This window comes from Hypanus sabinus, chromosome 2 (genome assembly GCF_030144855.1).
Source record: "Hypanus sabinus isolate sHypSab1 chromosome 2, sHypSab1.hap1, whole genome shotgun sequence".
In the NCBI taxonomy this organism is placed as follows: domain Eukaryota; kingdom Metazoa; phylum Chordata; class Chondrichthyes; order Myliobatiformes; family Dasyatidae; genus Hypanus; species Hypanus sabinus.
The window spans coordinates 190,649,970-190,671,648 of record NC_082707.1 but is presented as its reverse complement, the minus strand read 5'-3'; the positions used below and the strand labels follow the sequence as shown (position 1 = coordinate 190,671,648).

Genomic DNA, 21,679 nt, shown 5'->3' with positions numbered 1-21,679 from the left:
TATTATAAAAGATTAATGCTGCTGAATTGAATTGACTTTACTTCTTACATCCTTCACATACTTGCAGAGTAAAAAATTGTAATGTTATGTTACCTTGGAAAAACTGGAAATGTTGAAAGGTAAATTTAGAACTGATGCAATCAAGTCAGAAGGTCAAATCTCCTCTATAACGTTACCCAAATTCCTTAGCAGCCTCTATGTCAAAAGCCTCAGTGGTAGGAGGGAAGACAGTATTTTTTTTAAAGCCTACATTAAGCTCCAGTTGATCAATTTGATTTATTGTTTATTTAACTGTTAAAGTACATGCAAGTCTTAAAGCTTGACAAACAAGGTTTTACTCATGAATTGGAAATTGAACTGGATAAAGTAAATGTTCATATCTATTGTGAACAATTCACAATTCATATCTATTGTGAAGTACAAATCAGAATAAAAGATAAATATAAACTCTTTTCAAGAATGAAGGAAGTAAAGCAAAGTCATTAAAAGTTGTTTGGTTACTTTTTGGAATGAAAAGGCCAGCTGGTTTTGGCCAGGTTTCTGTTTTTACATCAACAGCAATCTAATAAATAGCATGTTCTTCCTGCGGGGAAACTTCAGAACAATGCAGTTTTGGACATTTGATTCTCGGAAAAATTTAAACAAACATGGTAGGTGAGGAAAACTCACTGATAACTGCAAAATACGTTCCTCCACCCAAACACCAATGAATCACAATCTCATGATTTACTGTAAACCTCAACTCATTTAGGAAAGAGAAATCTTTGCCATGTCCTGCAAAACACATTATGCTTCAAATGACGACAGTTCAGTGCCTATAAATGCAATCTAAAAACTACAATTATATTTGTTTTCCTCCTTTATATTCTAACGTTATAATCTTGCAATGAATTCAGCATTTGCTAATAATACTGGATATAAATAGAGAATAGTTTACCCTTTATCCAACTGCACTCCAAAACCACTATCTACATTTTAAGCCCTCAATACTGCAGCCTGAAAGGATAATCACACTCAGCAGAGCCCTAACTACCATCACATCCTTTTAATTATAGCAAGTTCTGATCTGACAAAACTGTGCAATTGGATTAAAGGACATTCTTCACCTAACTGCATCAATAAGTTGTATGGCTGAATCTGAGGGGATGCCACACAGTCCCTTGATGCCAGACAGAATCAAGGTTGAAGGGGGCAAACATATAATGACTGGGGCACTTTGGCCTGTGCACTGTTCACCACTAAGTTTACAGTAAGGCACAGAAAAGTAGAGACTCTTCTCAGGATTTGCCGTATCTTTCCACATCTGAAGAGCTGCCTTTATGAAATCCATCACTGCCTTCAATACGCCTGCACGGCTTTCAGTTGATTGAAGAATATAGTGCTTCAAGATTAAAAACTCAGACCTGGCACAAAACTGGATCGACTACTTTGATGGCAGTAATCTCTGCTCGAGTCCTAGTGGCAACTGGGCCAAGATTTTCCATAAACCAATAGAAAATTGAATAGTAAATAGAACAGGCCCTTTGGCCCACAATTCAGTGCTGACCCTTTAACCTACCCTGATCCATGTAACCTTGCCCTTCCATACAACCCTCTTTCTTTCATCCATGTACCTATCCAAGAGTCTCTTAAACACCTGTAATGTATCTGGCTCTACTGCTGATCCCAGCAATGCATTCAATGCCCCGCCCGTGTAGGAAAAAAACTATTTTTGACATCCTTCAATATTTTCCTCCAATACCTTATACCCCTTCACTTTAGCCATTTTCACCCTGGGAAATAGTTTTTGGCTGTTCACTATGTATGCCTCTTATTGTGTATAACTGTAAATGGTCATGAAGATGTAATTTTCCTCTCATCATCTCTTTCCTTGATACACAAGTAGTGTTGAAGACATCAACCTTCTTTATTTCCCCGTGATACTTGAGAGCACAATTCCAGTTTTGGAAATCCTGTGTACAAATGGCTTTGTCTGCCCACTGGAACATTGAGCCTCAATGCAAGGGATGTTGGTCAGCAAAGAATGCTAACATAGGCTCACTTATCCTTCCAATTCCATCCACCCCCACCCCCGAGGTTGATATAGCAGCAGAATTAGCCATTTGGCTCATTGAGTCTGCTCTGCCATTTCATTACAGTTGATCTATTTTCCCTCAGCCCCAATCTCCTGCCTTCATCCTGTATCTATTAGTCCCCTGACTAATCCAGAATTTATCAACTTCTGCCTTAAATATACTTAGACTCTGCCTCCACAGCTGCCTGTGGCAAAAGAAATTCAACAGATTCACCACTCTCTGACTAAAAATATTCTTCATCCCTGTTCTAAAGGAGACCCCTCTATTCTGAGGTTGTGTCCTCGAGAGACTCCTCCACCATAGGAAGCAAGCTTTGCACACCGATTCTAGTAGAGAACTCATCAGGACTTTGCATGATGGTGCACATCATTGGCTTTACAAGATCAGATACTGGTGAAACACCAGTCATGGAAAAATGAGACTGCCAATATGCCTGGGCCAATTTTCTAGTAGAAATGATCTCACCTGGATTGCTAATAGCTGACAGATCTCAATTTTACAGCACAGAAAACAAACGAATGCAACCCAGATTCTAGGCCATTTTCTGGAAATGAAACTTTGTGGGGTAGCACCACTTTCTTAGGTGATTGGTACCAAAACTCTCCAAGATAAAAAGGAACACAAGGAGTGTAGCTGGCAACTTTGTACCACTAAGGTCACATTTTTATGATACAATTTAGCATTGGCAATACTGATAGACCAGTGCCTCAAGACCTGGACTAGCGATACAGGCTCCTAATAGGGTTCAGTGCAGACATTTTTGGACTTCAGGTGTGGATCTAGCTTTTGTATCGACAGCAATAATTATCGTGCAAATTAAAGTCTCTAATTTGCACAAGATTTTGCAGATCCTTAAAATCTAGAGCAACAAACACAAAATGCTGAGGAATGCAGATCAGACAGCATCTTTGACATGGAATAAACAGTTGACATTTCTGGACAAGATCCTTCATCAGGACTGGAAAGAAACCAGTGCAACAAGGTTGGGAGTGGGGAAAGAGTACATGTCAGCAGGTGATAAGTGAAGCTCAGAAAGATGTGTGAATGGAGGAGGGAGGGTGAAGTGAGAAGCTGGTGGTGGTAGGTAGAAGAGGCAAAGGAGTGAAGAAGCAATCTGATGACAGGAGAATGGACAATGGGAAAAGGGAAGGAGGAGGGGCACACATTGAGGCAATGGGCAGGTGATGAGATGAGAAGGGGGAGGAGGGGAGCCAACTGGGAATGGATAAACAGAGCAGGGGAGGTGGGGGGAGGGGGGAGATGTACAAATTGTTGGAAAATTTTCTCTCTAGTGCAATTGTTTTAAAAACATTGATGCTACAGATTCAGAATTTTGATTGGGGTTTGGCAAGTTAAATGTAAATAAAGAGCAAGAGGGAAAGTGACAAACAAAATGGCAAACAAAGTCAGATAGATTCATTCATTTTCAATTTTTTTTAAAATTGATTTTCCAACAAAGAAAAAAAATACAAATCAGAAGTTCTACATACATATGATACAAAGGGCGTATAAACAGCAAAAAAGTGTATACTGTCCAAGTCCGTTGAATATATTGTTACACTGTTATGTATAATATATAAACAAGAAACCACAACTCCCTTTGACAAATCATAAAAAAAACTGGAAATTTTATTATACAAGAAGGGGAAAAAAAAACCCAGGCTAAACTAACCTAAAACAAAAAAAAAGATGGGGCAGTCCATTTAAGGGTAGAATTAAAAAGAAAAAAACATTCTTCCAGTCACCTCCATACCTTCACGGATAAGGAAAATGAGGGGCAGCAGTTCAATGCAATACGCAAGGAGTTTTCTATAAATGGAACATTAAATTTAATGACAAACTTGAGCTTTGGGTTACTGGCACATTGCAACAGAAGCAAAATTAATTAAACAAGGTTTTAAAAACATCAGAAGTACTGAGATTTCAGGAAATGTTTGTTCAGAGATCTGTAAGAGATTGCTCAGAAACTCACATCCTCTCTTCCTGCAATTTAGCAGGTTGGAGAGGAAATCCTTTCAAATGACCAAGTTTTACAACTTGTAAACATTGTATGGGGTAAATTGAAATGTACAGAATAGATATACATATCAACCACCTAAGGTTTATACAAAATTCCAATAGCTCTTGAACTTTGTTTGCAGCTCATTTGTCTGTGTTGGATCTAACAGATGCCCACAGAAAGAGGATCTTAGCTGTACAATAATGTCCTCTACAGATAACTGAATTTTCAGGCATTTGTTTAGGACACAAAACACCAAAAAATCTGTAATTGTTATGAAGGGAATGCTGAGGTCAGAAGGATGGTATGGGTTGGGATACAAGAGGAGATTGGAAATACTCAGTAGGATAAAAATCAGTAATGAGAAAGATGGGTTACCTACATTAACTCAGAAAATATACCAAAACCTGAACCTAAACTTTCTTAGCAGAACTGACAATTGGCTGACTGTATCTTGGGCCTGATCAGTGAAGCCCTACCCGATGGCAGGTCTTTGTGCTAAGTTACATAAAATGCTGGAGGAATTCAGCAAGTCATGCAGCATCTACAGAGGGGTATAAACAGTTGACATTTCAGGTCAAGACCCATCAGGTCCAGAAAAGAAAGGGACAGAAGACTGAATAAAGTGGGGGGGGGGGGGGAAGAGAGGAGGGTAAGGAGTACATGCTGACAGGTGAGTACAGTATTACTGCAACACCAGTAGTGAGGACCAAGAAGGTACGGACAAGGGAAGCACAGGAGCACCTACAGGACTGCTTTGAATCGGTGGACTGGACTGTATTCAGAGATTCATCTTTGAACCTGGATGAGTACGTTGCCGTTGTTACTGACTTCATTAAAACTGTGTGCATTAACCAGGAGGTATGTCATCTGCTGAAGGCTAGATCTCTGGCATTCAAGTCTGGCAACTCAGGCCTTTACCAAAAAACCAGGTATGATTTGCAGAGGGCTATTTCAAGGGCTAAGAGACAATTTCAAATGAGGTTGATATCAGTTGTATGGCAACTCTGACAGTGTTTACAAGTTACAAGACTTCCTACAAAATGAAACCCTCTACCAGATGAACTCAATGCCTTCTCTGCCCTCTTTGAAAGGAAGAGCACAACTACAGCTGTGAAGATCCCTGCTGCACCTGATGACCCTGTGATCTCTGTCTCAGAGGCCGATGTTAGGCTGTCTTTAAAGAGAGTGAACCTTTGCAAGGCGCAAGGTCCCAACAAGCCTGGTAAGGCTCTGAAAACCTGTGCCAACCAACTGGCGGGAGTATTCAAGGACATGTTCAACCTCTCACTGCTAAGGGTGGAAGTTTCCACTTGCTTCAAAAAGGTAACAATTATACCAGTGCCCAAGAAGAATAATGTGAGCTGCCTTAATGACTATTGCCTGGTAGCACTCTCATCGACAGTAATGAAATGCTTTGAGAGGTTGGTCATGACTAGACTGAACTCCTGCCTCAGCAAGGATCTGGACCCATTGAGATTTGCTTATCACCACAATAGGTCAACAGCAAATGCAATCACAATGACTCTTTACACGGCTTTAGACCACCTGGACAACACAAAACACCTATGTCAGGATGATGTTCATCGACTATAGTAGAGCATTTAATACAATCGTTTCCACAATCCTGATGAAGTTGCAGAACCTGGACCTCTATATTTCCCTCTGCTTCCTAACCAGAAGGCCAATCTGTGCGGATCGGTGACAACACCTCCTCCTAGCTGATGATCAACACTGGCACATCTCAGGAGTGTGTGCTTTGCCCACTGTTCTAGTCTCTATATACACACGACTATGTGGCTAGGCATAGCTCAAATGCCATCTATAAATTTGCTAACGATACAACCATTGTTGGTAGAATATCAGGTGGTGACGAGAGGGTGTACAGCAACTAGTGGAATGGTGCCAAAGCAACAACCCGGCACTCAATGTTAGTAAGATGAAAGAGTGATTTTGGACTTCAGGAAGAGCAAGGTGAAGGAACTCATACCAATCTGCACAGAGGGATCAGAAGAGGACAGAGTGAGCAGTTTAAAGTTCCTGCTTGTCAAGATCTGAGGATCTAACCTGGTCCCAACATATTGATGTAGTTATAAAGAAGGCAAATCAGCGGCTATACTTCATTAGGAGTTTGCAGAGATATGGCACATAAACAAATACACTCAAAAACTTCTATAGTTGTACCGTGGAGAGCATTCTGACAGGCTGCATCACTGTCTGACACTGCACAGGACCGAAAGAAGCTGCAGAGGGTTGTACATCTAGTCAGCTCCATCTGAGGTACTAGCCTACAAAGTACTCATGTCATCTTTAGGGAGTGGTGTCTCAGAAAGGTAGTGTCCATTATTAGGGAACTCCAGCATCCAGGGCATGCCCTTTTCTCACTGTTATCATCAGTAGAAGGCACGGAAGCCTGAAGGCACACACTTAGCGATTCAGGAACAATTTCTTCCCTTCTGCCATCCGATTCCTAAATGGGCATTGAACCCTTGGACACTTCCCTACTTTTTTAATGTACAGTATTTGCTTTTTCGCACATTAAAAAAATCTATTCAATATACATATACTGCGATTGATTTACTTACTTTTTTTCTTCTATATTATGTATTGCATTTAAGTGCTGCTGCCAAGTAAACAAATTTCACATCACATGCAGGTGATAATAAACCTGATTCTGATGAATGAAACCAGGTGAGGTGGTGGACAGGGAAATGCAATAAGCAGCTGGAAGTTTGGATAAAGTAATCCAGTCATGCAGTCTGGTATGAAAAATCATCATGTACAAAATTGCTATGAAAGCCTTTGATAGAGCAAAGCCATATCCTCATCTTTTCAATCTGTCAATGCTTCATGCTTCCAGAAACATTTGAAAACTCAAAGCATTAAAAATCTTAAGTTTCAAAATTCCAACTGCAGTTAAGATGGCACTAAACGGTGACTCCTTTGCTTGCATTTTTGGTAACAGCTCTATTTCCATCTTTAATGTCCCTATTTTTCCCTTTCAGGTTCTTTTGAAGAACCTGACCTGGAGTTACATGCTAACTACGGTTTTTTGCTGCTCTTGGCGTTTCACTACTGGCCACTGCTCGGCTTGCCTTTGGAGGCCTAGGATCTCAGGGCTCTGGAGACAGGCGGATTGAAGGTCCATGTCACGGCAGGAGACCCATGTGTTGTCAGGGGAGTCGCAATATCTACGGTTGTTTGCCCAGAGACTCGAGATCTCTGGGCATAGAGCTTGAAAAAGGCGACAGTACAGACTTTTAACATCGTAAACCATCAAGTTGTTTGCTATGTCTCCCTGCCCGCTATGAAGCGGAGACACCTCTTTCTCCTTTATTAGGGAGAGAGAAAAAACCTGTGGTATGTCGAATGCCGGGTGAACAATGTAGTCTTTGGGGTAAATGATGTCTGTGTCTTTGCTGTTGCTTTGCTCACATGAGTGCTCAGTGGGCGGGTGCAGATGCTTTTTTTTGCCGGTGGGGGGGGGGAGGGTGGTCATTGCTTGCTGCCGCTTATGCTTGGGCGGGGGGGGGGGGAAAGAGAAGAGGAGCTGGGGGACTTTGGAGTTTTAACATTTAACTGTTGTTCATCTTTGGGGCACTCCTCTGTTTTCGTGGATGGTTGTGAATTAAAAGCATATCAGTATGTATATTGTATATATTTCTGACATTAAATGTAACTTCGACCCCTTCGAAAGATGGAAAAATTATGACAATTGAAATGCAACTTTCATTATTTTTCCTACTTTTCCTTCAAGTCATGGAATATCCAAAAAGTTAATGGACTGACCAATACCGCTCTGTAAAATGCTGGGAAACCTCCACTGATTCATACTCCAATCAGAGCCTACTGTTACAGGACTGTCAAGTTTGACATTTCTGCATTTACAGATGTATGCAAACTATCCTATTCACTGTCATAATTTATACAGCTTTTCACATACCTGCTACCATTTCTTAGTAAGATTCAGCATTTCCCCCTTTTCAAAAATGCAGCCTTTTGCATAAATGTTAGTGCACAAAGTAAAACTTTCAGTATTAAACTCCAATAATTGTGTTTTTACAGTTTAAGATCAAAAGATTTGCATTCATATTGTTGTTCAATATGATATGCAGATTTTGCCTGACCTGTTAGTTAAAACCCACATTTTCTATTTCAGAATCCCTATACCCGACCGTGAAGTAATGGATTCCTAGATCTGGCAATAGAAGTGCAAAGGATCCAACAAGGAACATAGCGAAAAAAGGACAAAATGTCTGCTTTATGTTTTGGGTGAGCTTATTTTATTAGATACAAGACCATAAGATAGATAGATAGATATATAAGACCCCATGGTCCATTGGGTCTGCTCTGCTATTCAGTCATGGCTAAACCTTTGTCCCCTCCTCAAACCTATTGCTCAGTCTCCTCTTTGTAACCTTCAATGCCATGTCCAATCAAAAATCTATCAATCTCCGTTTTAAACACACTCAATGACCTGACCTCCATAGTTGCCTGTGCTAACAAATTCTACAAATTCACCACCCTCTGAATAAAGAATTTTTTCCACATCTGTTTTAAATCCCTCTATTCTGAGGCTATGCCCCATTGTCCTAGACCCCTCCACCATGGGACACATCCTTTCCACATCTACTCGGTCTAGGCCTTTCAACATTCAAAAAGTTTCAACGAGATCCCACTTCATCCTTCTAAATTCCAGTGAGTACACACCCAGAGCCATCAAACATATGATAACCTGTTAATTCCCAAAATCATCCTTGTGAACCTCCTCTGGACCTTCTCCAATCCCAGCACATCTTTTCTAAAACGAGCAGCCCAAAACCCTTCACAATACTCAAGGTGAGGCCTCACCAATGCCTATAAAGAAAGCCTCAGCATCACATCCTTGCTCCTGTATTCAAGATCTCTTGAAATGAATGCTAATACTGCATTTGCCTTCTTCACCACTGACTCGAACTTGCAAGTTAACCTTTAGGGTGTTCTGCACAAGGACTCCCATGTCCTTTTGCATCTCAGATTTTTGTATTTTCTCCCCACTTAGAAAACAGGCTGCACATTTATTTCTACTACCAAAGTGCATGACCATGCATTTGCAAACCTTGTATTTCCTTTGCCACTTTCCTGTCCATTCTCCTGATCTGTTGAAGTCCTTCTGCAGACTACCTGTTTCCTTAACACTACCTGCCCCTCCACCAACCGTCGTATCATCTGAAAACTTCCAAGCCATCTATTCACAAGAACAAAGGAACATAATAGAAGCAGGAGTAGGCTATCTGGCCCGTTGAGTTTGCTCCACCATTCAATAAGATTATGGCTGTTCTAGCCATGGGTTCATATCCACCTACCTGCCTTTTCTCTATAACCCTCAATTCCCCTACTATGCAAAAACCTATCCAACCTTGCCTTAAATATATTTGCTGAGGTAGCCTCCACTGCTTCATCAGACAGAGAATTCCAGATTCACCACTCTAGGAAAAGCAGTTCCTCCGTATCTCCATCCTAAATCTACTCCCGAATCTTGAGGCGAGTACAGTCCCAGGTGAGTCAATCTCTCCTCATAGTATAACCTATTCTAACACCTAAATCATTGAAACAGAATTAAAAGGAGTGGTCCCAACAAACCCCTACTGAACACCACTAGTCACTGGCAGCCAACCTGACAAGGATGCTTTTATTCCCAATGCTGCCTCCTACCTATCAGCCAATGCTCCAAGCGTGTTGTAACTGTTCTGTAATACCATGGCCTCTTAACTTGGTAATGTGTATGTTAGAATATCCCATGACTATCATAACATTGCCCTTTTGACATGCCTTTTCTATTTCCCATTGTAATCTGTAGTCCACATCCCAACTACTGCTGGGAGGCCTGTATAACTCCCATCAGGGTCCTTTTACCCTCGCAGTTTCTTAACTCAACTCACAAAGATTCAATATCTTCTGATCCTATGTCACTTTTTAAAAACTGATTTGATGCTTTTTTTTAAACTAGCAGAGCCACGCTACTCCCTCTCCCTACCTTCCTATCACTTCAATATAAAGTGTAACCTTGGATATTCATCTCCCAACTACAACCATCCTTCAGCCACGGCCACATCATACCTGACAATCTGTAACAGTGCAACAAGATCATCCACCTTATTTCTTACACTCTGTGCATTGAGATTATAACAGTGCTGTACTTGCTACCCTCCTTGATTTTACATCTTGAATGCACTGTTAGTCCCAGGCCATATCAATGGATTATAGTGACTGACCCTGCTGGCTGCAATTTTGTCCTATCATCTGACTGCTCTTTCTGACAGTCTGACTGCATGCTATCTTTGCTCTTTTACCATCCATCCTACCCGGAGTCCCTTCATTCCGGTTCCCACTCCCTGGCCAAATATGAATCTTGGAAAGGTCTGTAGATTCAAGACACACTTCAGAGTTAACTCTGTACAGCATTTAATACTGCATTGCCAGAGCTGCCTCCTTGCTAGCCCCTAACTTATGGATATAAAAGTTAGTTGTGATAATTTTTTATATGCTAACTTTCATTTTGGTGCATGACCATTCCTTCATCTCTGAATCACAAGGACATACAGATTAACCACTTTATCAAAAGCGCAGTGACTGTAAACCTTATCATTTCTCAAAGATATAGAGTAACTAGGAACCTTGAGAAACTTTTTTTTTAAAAAAAAACTAATGTTGGTAATCTTTCATGAGCCAGTAGAAATGTTAGCAGTTTATTGATCGTCTAGAAGTGCACAGCCTTACTCCATGAAAAAAGCTGTTTCTTTGCTTCTTTCAAAATGTACAGTTATAAAACTGAAATAAAGCAGGTTATTCCCCATAAACCATTGTCACCAATAAGAAATATGAATCTTAAGTATACAAAGTTACTGATATTTCAGTTTGACAGAAATATGAACAAAATTCTTGAATCACCTGATGAAACTGAACCCCACTTCAGCATTGGTATTGCCTGGGACTAACAGTTCTGCAATACAAAGTTATTTTCTGCATCATTTTAAAAATACAGTGAAACAATGGGAATAATTGAAAATCCTGTACTCACCTTTTGCTCTTCACGTTCAGTTGCATGATGGCATTTCTCAATCTTCCACGCCCGTAGAAAATCCCTGAGGTAGCCAAACAATGTAAGAATTCCATATCCCATGTAGGTCAACACAGCAACAAGCATGGGAGTTTCCTCAAAGGATTGATTAAATGGCTTTTTGTACATTCCACCATTCTGTGCAATATGATGAATCTGGAACAGAAAAGTCATATGTACACCATGAATATATTACTGTTTAGCAGTATTCAATTTTCATTGCAATCAAGGCTCAACCTTGAGAATCATTGGGGATTCCACATGCAGCTGTTAAAACCAGCTGTGATTACTTGAACCTACAGAGGTTACAAGACTCTATAAAACCACTGAGGGGATCAACAGGTCTTCCTCCAATCTATTTGTGACATTTATCGGGAGCGTGGCATATGAAGGGCTCTGAAGCATTGTTGAGGATCCCTACCACCCATCCCACAATCTCCATAACCCACTACCATCAGGGAGGTGGTACAGGAGCATCAGGCCTAGGACTGCCAGACTGGGTAACAGCTTCTCTCAGGTTGAGAGACTAACGAATACCCCGCCACCACTGAGGTCTTGTCACTAGGACAACACGAGACAACACAAGTTGTCCTGACGAAGGGTCTCGGCCCAAAACGTCAACAGCGCTTCTCCCTATAGATGCTGCCCGACCTGTTGCGTTCCACCAGCATTTTGTGTGTGTTGCTTGAATTTCCAGCATCTGAAGATTTCCTCATGTTTACAAGTTGTTTGCTGTACTGTTTACCTGTGCTATGCACTACATACATTTTGAAATACATTTTGATAACTTATTTATGGTAATATTTTGGTTTAGCTGCTGTGTGATATATGCATTGTGGGTGCACCATAGTGCAATGGAAAAGTTAAATTCAACTGCAGTAGTGTTGAAGTTTGTCATTTAACTGTACATGTACAGTTAAATGACAAACTTCAACACTACTGCAGTTGAATTTAACTTTTCCATTATGACGATGAAATAACGAGTATCAATCAGTACAGGCAGTACTACCTGAAATTCATTTGCTAGATGAGCCAGAACATGGACAATATTTCACAGAAAACTTGCTTACATCCATTACTACATTTCAAAAATTAATCTTAGAAAGCAGTGCTTTGATTTATGGTATGAACGCATTAGACTATCTTCAGTATTTGAGCAATGCTGCTCAATTCTGACTGCTACCAAATGATTTTAAAAATTTTAGATCAGTTTTAATAACATCAATAAGGTTCAAGTCTTACTGCATGCAGGTGCTTAGAATTACTCTTGATACGCAAAGGATTTTCTCAAGACATTTGGTTATGGAAAAGTTTTCAATGAAAATATTTAGGCATAAATATAACCCCAGGATCTTCTTAGTAGTGCTCCCGAAATGAAATGCCTTTAGTAAAATATTTCAATGCCACCTTTCAAAAGGATTTTAAAATAGAAAACTTGTTGCATAAAATGGAAATTCACAATTAGAAAGAAATAAGCATTTAAGATTTTCACAGTTTAATCATCTTTTTAAAGGGCTAATTATGATGGCATTAGGCAGGAACTTGGGAGTGTAAATTGGGAAAAGATGTTCACAGGGAAATGTGCAGCAGAAATACAGAGCACTTTTATGGGATTCTGGATAGGTCTGGCACAGTTAAACAGGGAAGGAACCATGAGAAGTCAGGGAGGAGTAAGCAAAGTTAAAGTTCAGGAAGCAACAATCAAACAGGGCTTTTGAGTGTTATAAGCTAGTCAGGAAGTACCTTAGAAGAGACTTGGAGCTAGAAGGGAACACAAGGCAGCTTTGGTGAATAGGAGTAAGGAAAGCCCCAATTCTACACACAGAGTGAAGGTATGTCTGCTCAGAGACAAGAGTGACATATGTGCCTGGAAACTGAGGAAGAAGGGGAATCCTTAATGAATGTTTTTCTTTAGTATTCACCCAGGGCAAATGTGAGGTCAATGTTGAACAGAGTAATGTGCTGGAACGTGCTGAGATTAAGAAAGAAGCAGTATTGGAGATACTGAAAAACATTATCCTGGGAATGGATGAGAAGTGAGTGAAGAGATCGCTGGGGCACTGACAGTGATCTTTGCATCCTTCCTGGCCACAAGAGTCATACCAAAGGATTCGATTTTGACAAATGTTGCTCTGTTCAAAGAAAATAGGGATAGTGCTGAGAATTACAGACCAGGAATTTTATGTTAGAGTTAAGCAAATTAATGGAGAGAATTTACAAATATTTGAAGCATAGTCTTCATAGAAATTCACAGAAGGTTGAATGCTATCTCCTACAAAGCAAAACCAAGCAACACATGTGACAAAGTTTCACTCCCAGATGAGTTCAATGACTTATGCTTGATCAGCCAACAGAACAGAAGCATCTTTATGAACTCCCACAGTCCCCGAGGATCCTGCAATTTCAGTCTCCAAGGCTAACCAAAGACTATTCTTCAGGAAGGTGAACCCACAGAAAGCATCTGGCCCAGATGGAAGGGTAAAGTGCTGACTGAAGCACAACACCAACACACAAAGTGGGCAAATCTGCATCAGAAATCTGAATGCATTTTACACAAGACTTTTAGATGCAGGTTCCACCACCATCCCCAAAGTAGAAAATTGCCCAGTATTTCTACAAAAGTGGAATAAATGTAATTCTGCCAGTTACAACCCAATCTACTCTGATTCAAATCAATGGATCATTTTGCTTAAGTGCCATCAAGCACACATTCACAACTGACTGTGTTCCCTATTAGTCACATTAGAATGCTGTAATGGAAAATACATGTTGCCACCACATCGAGAAAAGGAAGCATTTTGCTCATCTAGTAGAGCTATGGATTTCATTTCCCAATAAGCAACATTTCCTCATGCAGTTATTACAAGTCAAGCAATTACAATTTGAAGACTTTAAACCCTCAATTGTCACAGTTGCCAGCAGACTACAAGGAAAATTTTACTGTTGATCAATTTAAATTAAGTATTCTGCATATCCACTTAAGTGATCAGCTCAAATATCCGCACACTGATTTGTGGGATAAATCATTTTTGCCACGAGAGTGCTGATGTGACTACTGACCATGAGCTGACAGCATATTTTGCTCATGAGAATGCAGAAAAATGTCACTGACCACAGTTATTTTCTCTGCTCGCCGTCTTGGGAGATGACGTGTAGAAAGATTTGGGGCAAAGGAAAGTGGACAGAAGTTAAACCACAGTTCAGCAAGGTGCCAGACTGCACATGCTGCACCTGTCTACACAATATTACATGCTCTAACAGAACTGCAAATCCTTTTCCTATCAGAATATCTGCCTTGAATACAGAGTGGTATTTTATCAGGATACAAGTATTTCTTGCCAGTTATGTTCAACAAAGATGCCATTGATACAAAGCAGTAACAGACTAAGCAAGGTTATCAGTGTAATTAACACTGGAAACCTAGAGCCATGTTGTGGGATGGGCTAAATGGAGAGCAAGTCCTTTCCTTCCAGTCAAATATTTTCACAGATTGATCTTAGCAAAACTAGACCCTCTATGCTAGATCAGGCTCCTGCTCTGGTTCAGTGATATACACTGACCAAATGAACAGATTTATAGCAGGACACAAGTGTTTTGTTTTTCACCTGCAATTAAAATTGCAAATTGCAATCAACATACAAAATGGAGCACACTGACACACCCATCATCCCCACGAAACTAGGAGAGTTACTTTTTAAACAAGCACCATACATACTGAAAGAGGCATGTATTTAGAGATTCTTAATAGCTACCTGGCACATATTCACTGGATTGGATATGCCTGTTTCATGTTAACCCCAAAAAAATGCTCAATGAACCTTGGATATATCTTGTTACTGCTTTGTTTCAATTGCCACCATTAAGTATTGTTGAATGAAACTGGAAAATATACCAATAGCCTGATAAAAACACTTGTTTTCAGGGCAGATGCCTGTTCAGAAAATAAATTTTATTACTGCAAGACCCAACAAATACTGTGCAAGCAGGTGTAGCACGTGTATACTGAAACTTGACAAACTAGTTTGGTTTTTGATCATGTAGAAAAAATATAAACGGTATTTTATTAAAGGAAATTTTTGATAGGTGGGATTTAAAAATATCCAATTATGCACCAATAGCCATACCCTAGTGATACCTAGGCTGTGAATTGATTATTGATAAACCAATGAGTACAAGTCTGAAACAAATCAGGTAGGAACAAAAAGACCATGAGACTGGAGCAGAATCGGGCCATTTGGCCCATCAAGTCTGTTCCACCATACCAGCATCCCTCTCAACCTCATTCTCCTGCCTTCTCCTTGTAACCTTTGGCAGCCTAACTAATTAAGCTATCAACCTCCCACTTTAAACATACTTTAAAATGACTTGGCTATCACAACTGTTTGACAATGAATTCCACAGATTCACCATCCTTTGGCAAAAGAAATTCCACATCTGTTCAAAATGGATTTCTTTCTATTCTGAGGATGTGCTCTCTGGTCCTAGTCTTCGTTAAAAGGAAACATCCTCTCCACATTTACTCTATCCAGGCCTTTCAATATTCGATAAGCTGCAAAGAGAGCCCCCTCATTTTCCTAAACTCCAGGGTTCATTCTCATAAACCTCCTCTGGACCCTAATATTAGCTCATCTTTTCTTAGATAAGGGGCTAAAGCTGTTCATAATACTCCAAATGCTGTGACAGTCCCAGTATTATATCCTTCCACAGATACTGCACTGAGACAATTTCTATTTTTGATAACATTGGAGTAGTATTACTCTGCTTTAAATGAAATGACAAACTTGGAAGGATCCCGATTGCTAATGGATTCAACATTTCCTCTCCCCCATTTGGCAATACAATATCTGGCACTGACGAAGCATCCTGCACTGTGGTAATTACTGAGATTCATAAGTGCAACATTGTAAAAAGGAAGCATTGTACCATTATGTCACAAGATGCAGAAGCTGCATCATCTGATACAGAAGATGGGATAAATATTTTAAATTGTAAAGGGCCCACATATTAATTCTGTAAATTAGTCGGGTATTTTTTATTCAAACTCCAACCCCCAAAACGGTGTTTGGGGTGACCAGGAAGAGGTAGCATCTCTGATGAAGGGACTTATTGTGTCCATTCCAGAGCAGCTCACTCACTTTTGGTCCCCACAGGACACTCAGCTCTCACTTGCGGCTCCAAGTAGCTGTCTTCATGCAACAGCCACCACACCTTGATACACTTTTGACAGGCAGGCTAAACCAGCTGAGGGTAGCTGGCAGCTTCACACCCTGGTGAGGCAGGACATGCAAATTCAGCTCCGGCAGACTGAACGGATGAGATCTGCAGTGAGATCCATCAGCCAGGAAGGTGATACTGTCATGCTCCATGGAGAGCAAAGAGCATGACCTGGCACAGAACTTGTCATTCACTGCAACCAAGATCCCATTTTGTGACACTGGTATGACTGGACCAGGACTTGAGGTCGAGAGTGGAACTGTCCCAGGGCAATTGTTTTTCCACTTTAAAAGCTTTCCCACACAGTTTCCTGTCATCATTGGACAGGATAGACAACTACACACACCCCCAAAATAGATGAGGTTTTGAGCTTTTGTTTTAGGTATTCGTTTTCCTCGTACTAATGATGATTGCAGGTTTAAATGAAATGCATGCTTCAGCACAGGAAAGAATGTAATGGTCAGGTTCAGATTGCAAGCAATTCTTCAGACGTTCCTGCAGCAAGGCAACTATGAATTCATGATATTTAGCCTTTACAACTAGCTTATATATACTGATCAGTATTTGTGCATGATCATAGACAAGTATAACATGAACAACTCCACTCAAGACTATCCTGCAAGTTATATCAAAACCAGCAACATGAACACTAAATATACACACTGAAACAATTCTTTGCCCTGTTTCTGGACCTCAACATGTTAGCTGGCAACACTTCCATCTGATTTACCTGTGTGTTCAAGGTAACTAAGAGATATCGTTGGGAAGTTAAATCTTCCTCCATTGCAATGCTGAGGGCCAATGTCACCCTATAACCTCTTCTTGCTGGGTATTAAAAAGATAGGAATTCAAAGACATTGCTGTTTTTAGAAAGTACACCTTAAAACTACAGAATTACAATGATACAATCATTTTTGGGGACTAAAAATCAATGTCAATCCCAGAAAAGAGGACTTTTTATTAATTCAAACCATGATCTATTTATTCCACATTTTCCCCAAAAACTTTCCAGGAAACAAACTTACTGCCAGAATCACACCAACTTCACTATCGCTGATGATTAAACTTCACCATCTCAGAAATCCACACTGATTTAAATGCACACCAGACAGCGCAAAAGAAAAAAGGGTAAAGACAATGTATTAACAGTGCAGAGAAAGCTGTGTGGATTCCTTGTCCTCCGAGAATACAACAAACTTGTTTATACTTCATGTAAATTCTTACCACCTGTGCTCTCAATGCTATCTGTATTCCTACACCAATTAAGGTACAGGATGCATGTTGATCACATAATTGAAAGCATAAACAGCAACATTTCTGTAGTGCTAAGGGTTCATAAATCTGCAAAATGTTAAGTTTTGCCTACAAATTTGCATATCTAAACTCCCATCGTGTACCAATAATGCTCCCCTGTCACTGTCACCCAAAAATACAAGTTCCTGGCTGTTATTTTCATAGTTGTGATAACATCTTTGTACACAGCCAGTGAATGAAAGGCTTAAGTAAATGATCGAAGTACATACATGTTGCCATATACTACCAAGATCAATTTTCTTGCAGGAATTCACTTCTCTGCCACCTGTCCCACACCCCTCCAACAGTACTCACCCTCACCATACACATTGTTTTCTCCTGACAGATTTACCAATTCGCTCTCCACTTCACATTGACAAATACAGCACTCTAGTCAAAGTCTGAGGCACCCAAGCTTTACATGCCAAGAATTTTGTACAGTACTGTCACCATATACTATTCCAAGATTAATTTCCTTACAGGCATTCTCAGTAGATAGAGAAACAATAGAATTAATGAAATACTACACACACAGCTTGACAATGTGCAAAAAAAAAGACAGAATTTGCAAAGACAAAAAAAAAACAAATACCAAGAACATAAAGCTGCAGAGTCAATGGAAGTGACTCCATATGTTGTGGAATCAGTTCAGTGTTGAGGTGAGTGAAGTTATCCATGCTGGTTCAGTAGGTTGTTGTAGAAGGGCAGTAACTGCTCCTGAATCTAGTGATGTGGTAACTTCATCCTAGTAACAGCAGCGAGAAGAGAGTGTGGTCTTGATGCTGGGGATCCTTAATGATGGATTTTGCTTTCTTCTGACAGCACTCCATGTAGGTGTGTTCAATAGTGGAGAGGGTTTTTCTGTGATCGGCTAGGCTGGTCCACAGGAAAAGCCCTCCCCACAACTGAGCACATCTACATGGACATTAATGTAGTTCTTAATCCTATTCAAAAGATAGTGGAACAATATTGTACTGACAAAACAATCAATTTCATGACAGGTCGGTGATATTACACCTGATTTTGTGAACATGTAGGAACTGCAAGTGACACTCCTTTCTGGAGCAAAAAACACAGACTGCACCAATCATAAACAAGAGAATCGTAACAGCACATTTGGAAAGAGGTGAAATCATCAAAGTCAGCATGGATTTGTGAAAGGAAAATCATGTCTGACGAATATTACAGAATTTTTTGAAGATGTAACTAGTAGAGTGGATGGGGAGAGCCAGTGGATGTGGTATATTTAGATTTTCAGAAGGCTTTTGACAAGGTCCCACATAGGAGATTAGTGTGCAAACTTAAAGTACACGGTATTGGGGGTATGGTATTGATGTGGATAGAGAATTGGTTGGCAGACAGGAAGCAAAGAGTGGGAGTAAACGGGACCTTTTCAGAATGGCAGGCAGTGACTAGTGGAGTACCGCAAGGCTCAGTGCTGGGAGCCCAGTTGTTTACAATATATATTACTGATTTAGACGAGGGAATTAAATGCAGCATCCCCAAGTTTGCAGATGACACGAAGCTGGGTGGCAGTGTTAGCTGTGAGCAGGATGCTAAGAGGATGCAGGGTGACTTGGATAGGTTAGGTAAGTGGGCAAATTCATGGCAGATGCAATTTAATGTGGATAAATGTGAGGTTATCCACATTGGTGGCAAGAACAGGAAAACAGATTATTATCTGAACGGTGGCCGATTAGGAAAAGGGGAGGTGCAACGAGACCTGGGTGTCATTGTACACCAGTCATTGAAGGTGGGCATGCAGGTACAGCAGGCGGTGAAAAAAGCAAATGGTATGTTGGCATTTATAGCAAAAGGATTTGAGTACAGGAGCAGGGAGGTTCTACTGCAGTTGTACAAGGCCTTGGTGAGACTGCACCTAGAGTATTGTATGCAGTTTTGGTCCCCTAATCTGAGGAAAGACATTCTTGCCATAGAGGGAGTACAAAGAAGGTTCACCAGATTGATTCCTGGGATGGCAGGACTTTCATATGAAGAAAGACTGGATCGACTAGGCTTATACTCACTGGAATTTAGAAGATTGAGGGGGATCTTACTGAAACGTATAAAATTCTAAAGGGATTGGACAGGCTAGATGCAGGAAGATTGTTTCCGATGCTGCGGAAGTCCAGAACGAGGGGTCACAGTTTAAGGATAAAGGTCCTTTTAGGACCGAGATGAGGAAAAACTTCTTCACACAGAGTGGTGAATCTGTGGAATTCTCTGCCACAGGAAACAGTTGAGGCCGGTTCGTTGGCTGTATTTAAGAGGAAGTTAGATATGGTCCTTGTGGCTAAAGGGATCAGGGGGTATGGAGAGAAAGCAGGTACAGGGTTCTGAGTTGGATGATCAGCCATGATCCTACTGAATGGCGGTGCAGGCTCGAAGGGCCGAATGGCCTACTCCTGCACCTATTTTCGATGTTTCTAAGAGAAGATCTGCAGATGCTGGAAAGCCAAGCAACAACACAAAATGCTGGAGGAACTCAGCATCTATGGAGAAAAGAGTATAGTTGATGTTTGGGCCAAGACCCTTCATCAGGACTGGAGAAAATAAAGATGGGAATTAGAGTTAGAAGGTGGGGGAGGGGAGGAAGAAACACAAGGTGATAGGTGAAACTGTGAGGGGAGGAGGAAAGGTGAACTAAGAGCTGGGAAGTTGATTGGTGAAAAACATACAAGGCTGGAGAAGAGGGGAATCTAATAGGACACAAGGCCATGGAAGAAAGAGGGGAGGAGCATCAGAGGGAAGTGATAGACAGGTGAAAAGGGAATGGGGAAATGGTGAGGGGGAAGAGAGAAGGCATTACCAGAAGTCTGAGAAATTGATGTTCATGCCATCAGGCTGGAGGTTACCCAGGCAGAATATGAGGTGTTGTTTCTCTAATCTGAGTGTGACCTTATCGTGACAGTAGAGGCGGCCATAGACTGACATGTTGGATTAGGAATGGGAAATGGAATGAAAATGGGTGGCCACTGGGAGATCCCACTTTTTCTGGCGGACAGAGTGTAGGTGCTTGGTGAAGCGATCTCCCAATCTGTGTTGGGTCTCACCAATATATAGGAGGCCACACCAGGTGCACTGGATACAGTAGATGACCACAACAGACTCACAAGTGAAGTGTAGAGGCAGGAGTAACACTTGTTCTGCTTGCAAGGATAAATGCCAGGAGGGATATCACTGGGGAAGGATGAAAGGACAAGGGAGTCACGTAGGGAGCGATCCCTGCAGAAAGTGGGGGTGGGGAGAAGAGAGGAGAAAATGTGGGTGGGGTCCCAATGGAATTGGTGGCAGTTACAGAGAATTATGAGTTGGATGCAGAGGCTGGTAAGGTAGTAGGTGAGGACAAGAGGAACACTATCCCTGTTGGGGAGGTAGGAGGATGGAGTGAGGGCAGAAGTGTGCGAAATGGAAGAGAGGTGGTTGACGGTGTTGATGGCAGAGTAAACAGCGTGTGTTTCATGCAGAGGCCCTTCATCAAGACTGATGAAGGCTCTCCACCCAAAATGTTGACTGTTTACTTTTTTCCAAAGCTGCTGCCTGGTTTACAGAGTTACTCCAGCATTTTGTGTGTTGTTTGGATTTCCAGCATCGGCAGACTTTTTCATGCAAAGTACTATAAAAACTTAATTGTGGCCATCTTTCAATACTTGGAATAGATCATGACTAATTCTTATAAATTGAAGGGCGGCATTTTAATGGAGTGAAGGGAATACAGACTGATTAGCCCAATTTCTAGAGAATAAGCTAATGCCCATTATAAAGGACATAACATAGCACTTAGAAAATGTCATGGGAATTGGACAAAGGTATGAGTTAGGAAGTGGAAATCAAGCAATCAGGACTAAGAAACTTAAAGGTTTTTTTTATTAGTTAAAAAAAATGTACTGAACCAATGAATACGATGTATTCACATTTCAGAAGACCTTTTAAGTTGCACCTGAGGGATTAGGGAGCAAATTAACAGGTTTGGGGTAACGTGTTGGCATAGATTGAAAG

At 40.8% G+C, this 21,679-nt stretch overlaps 1 protein-coding gene across 1 annotated transcript in view; it reads right to left on the bottom strand.

Moving 5' to 3' along the window:
- Nucleotides 1–21,679, bottom strand: part of sptlc2a (serine palmitoyltransferase, long chain base subunit 2a) — a 147,339-nt gene that overhangs the window by 105,856 nt on the left and 19,804 nt on the right. Inside the window, exon 2 of the mRNA XM_059961682.1 lies at nucleotides 11,135–11,329. Coding sequence (XP_059817665.1) covers nucleotides 11,135–11,329 — 195 coding nt within the window. The remainder of the gene's footprint in view (nucleotides 1–11,134; nucleotides 11,330–21,679) is intronic.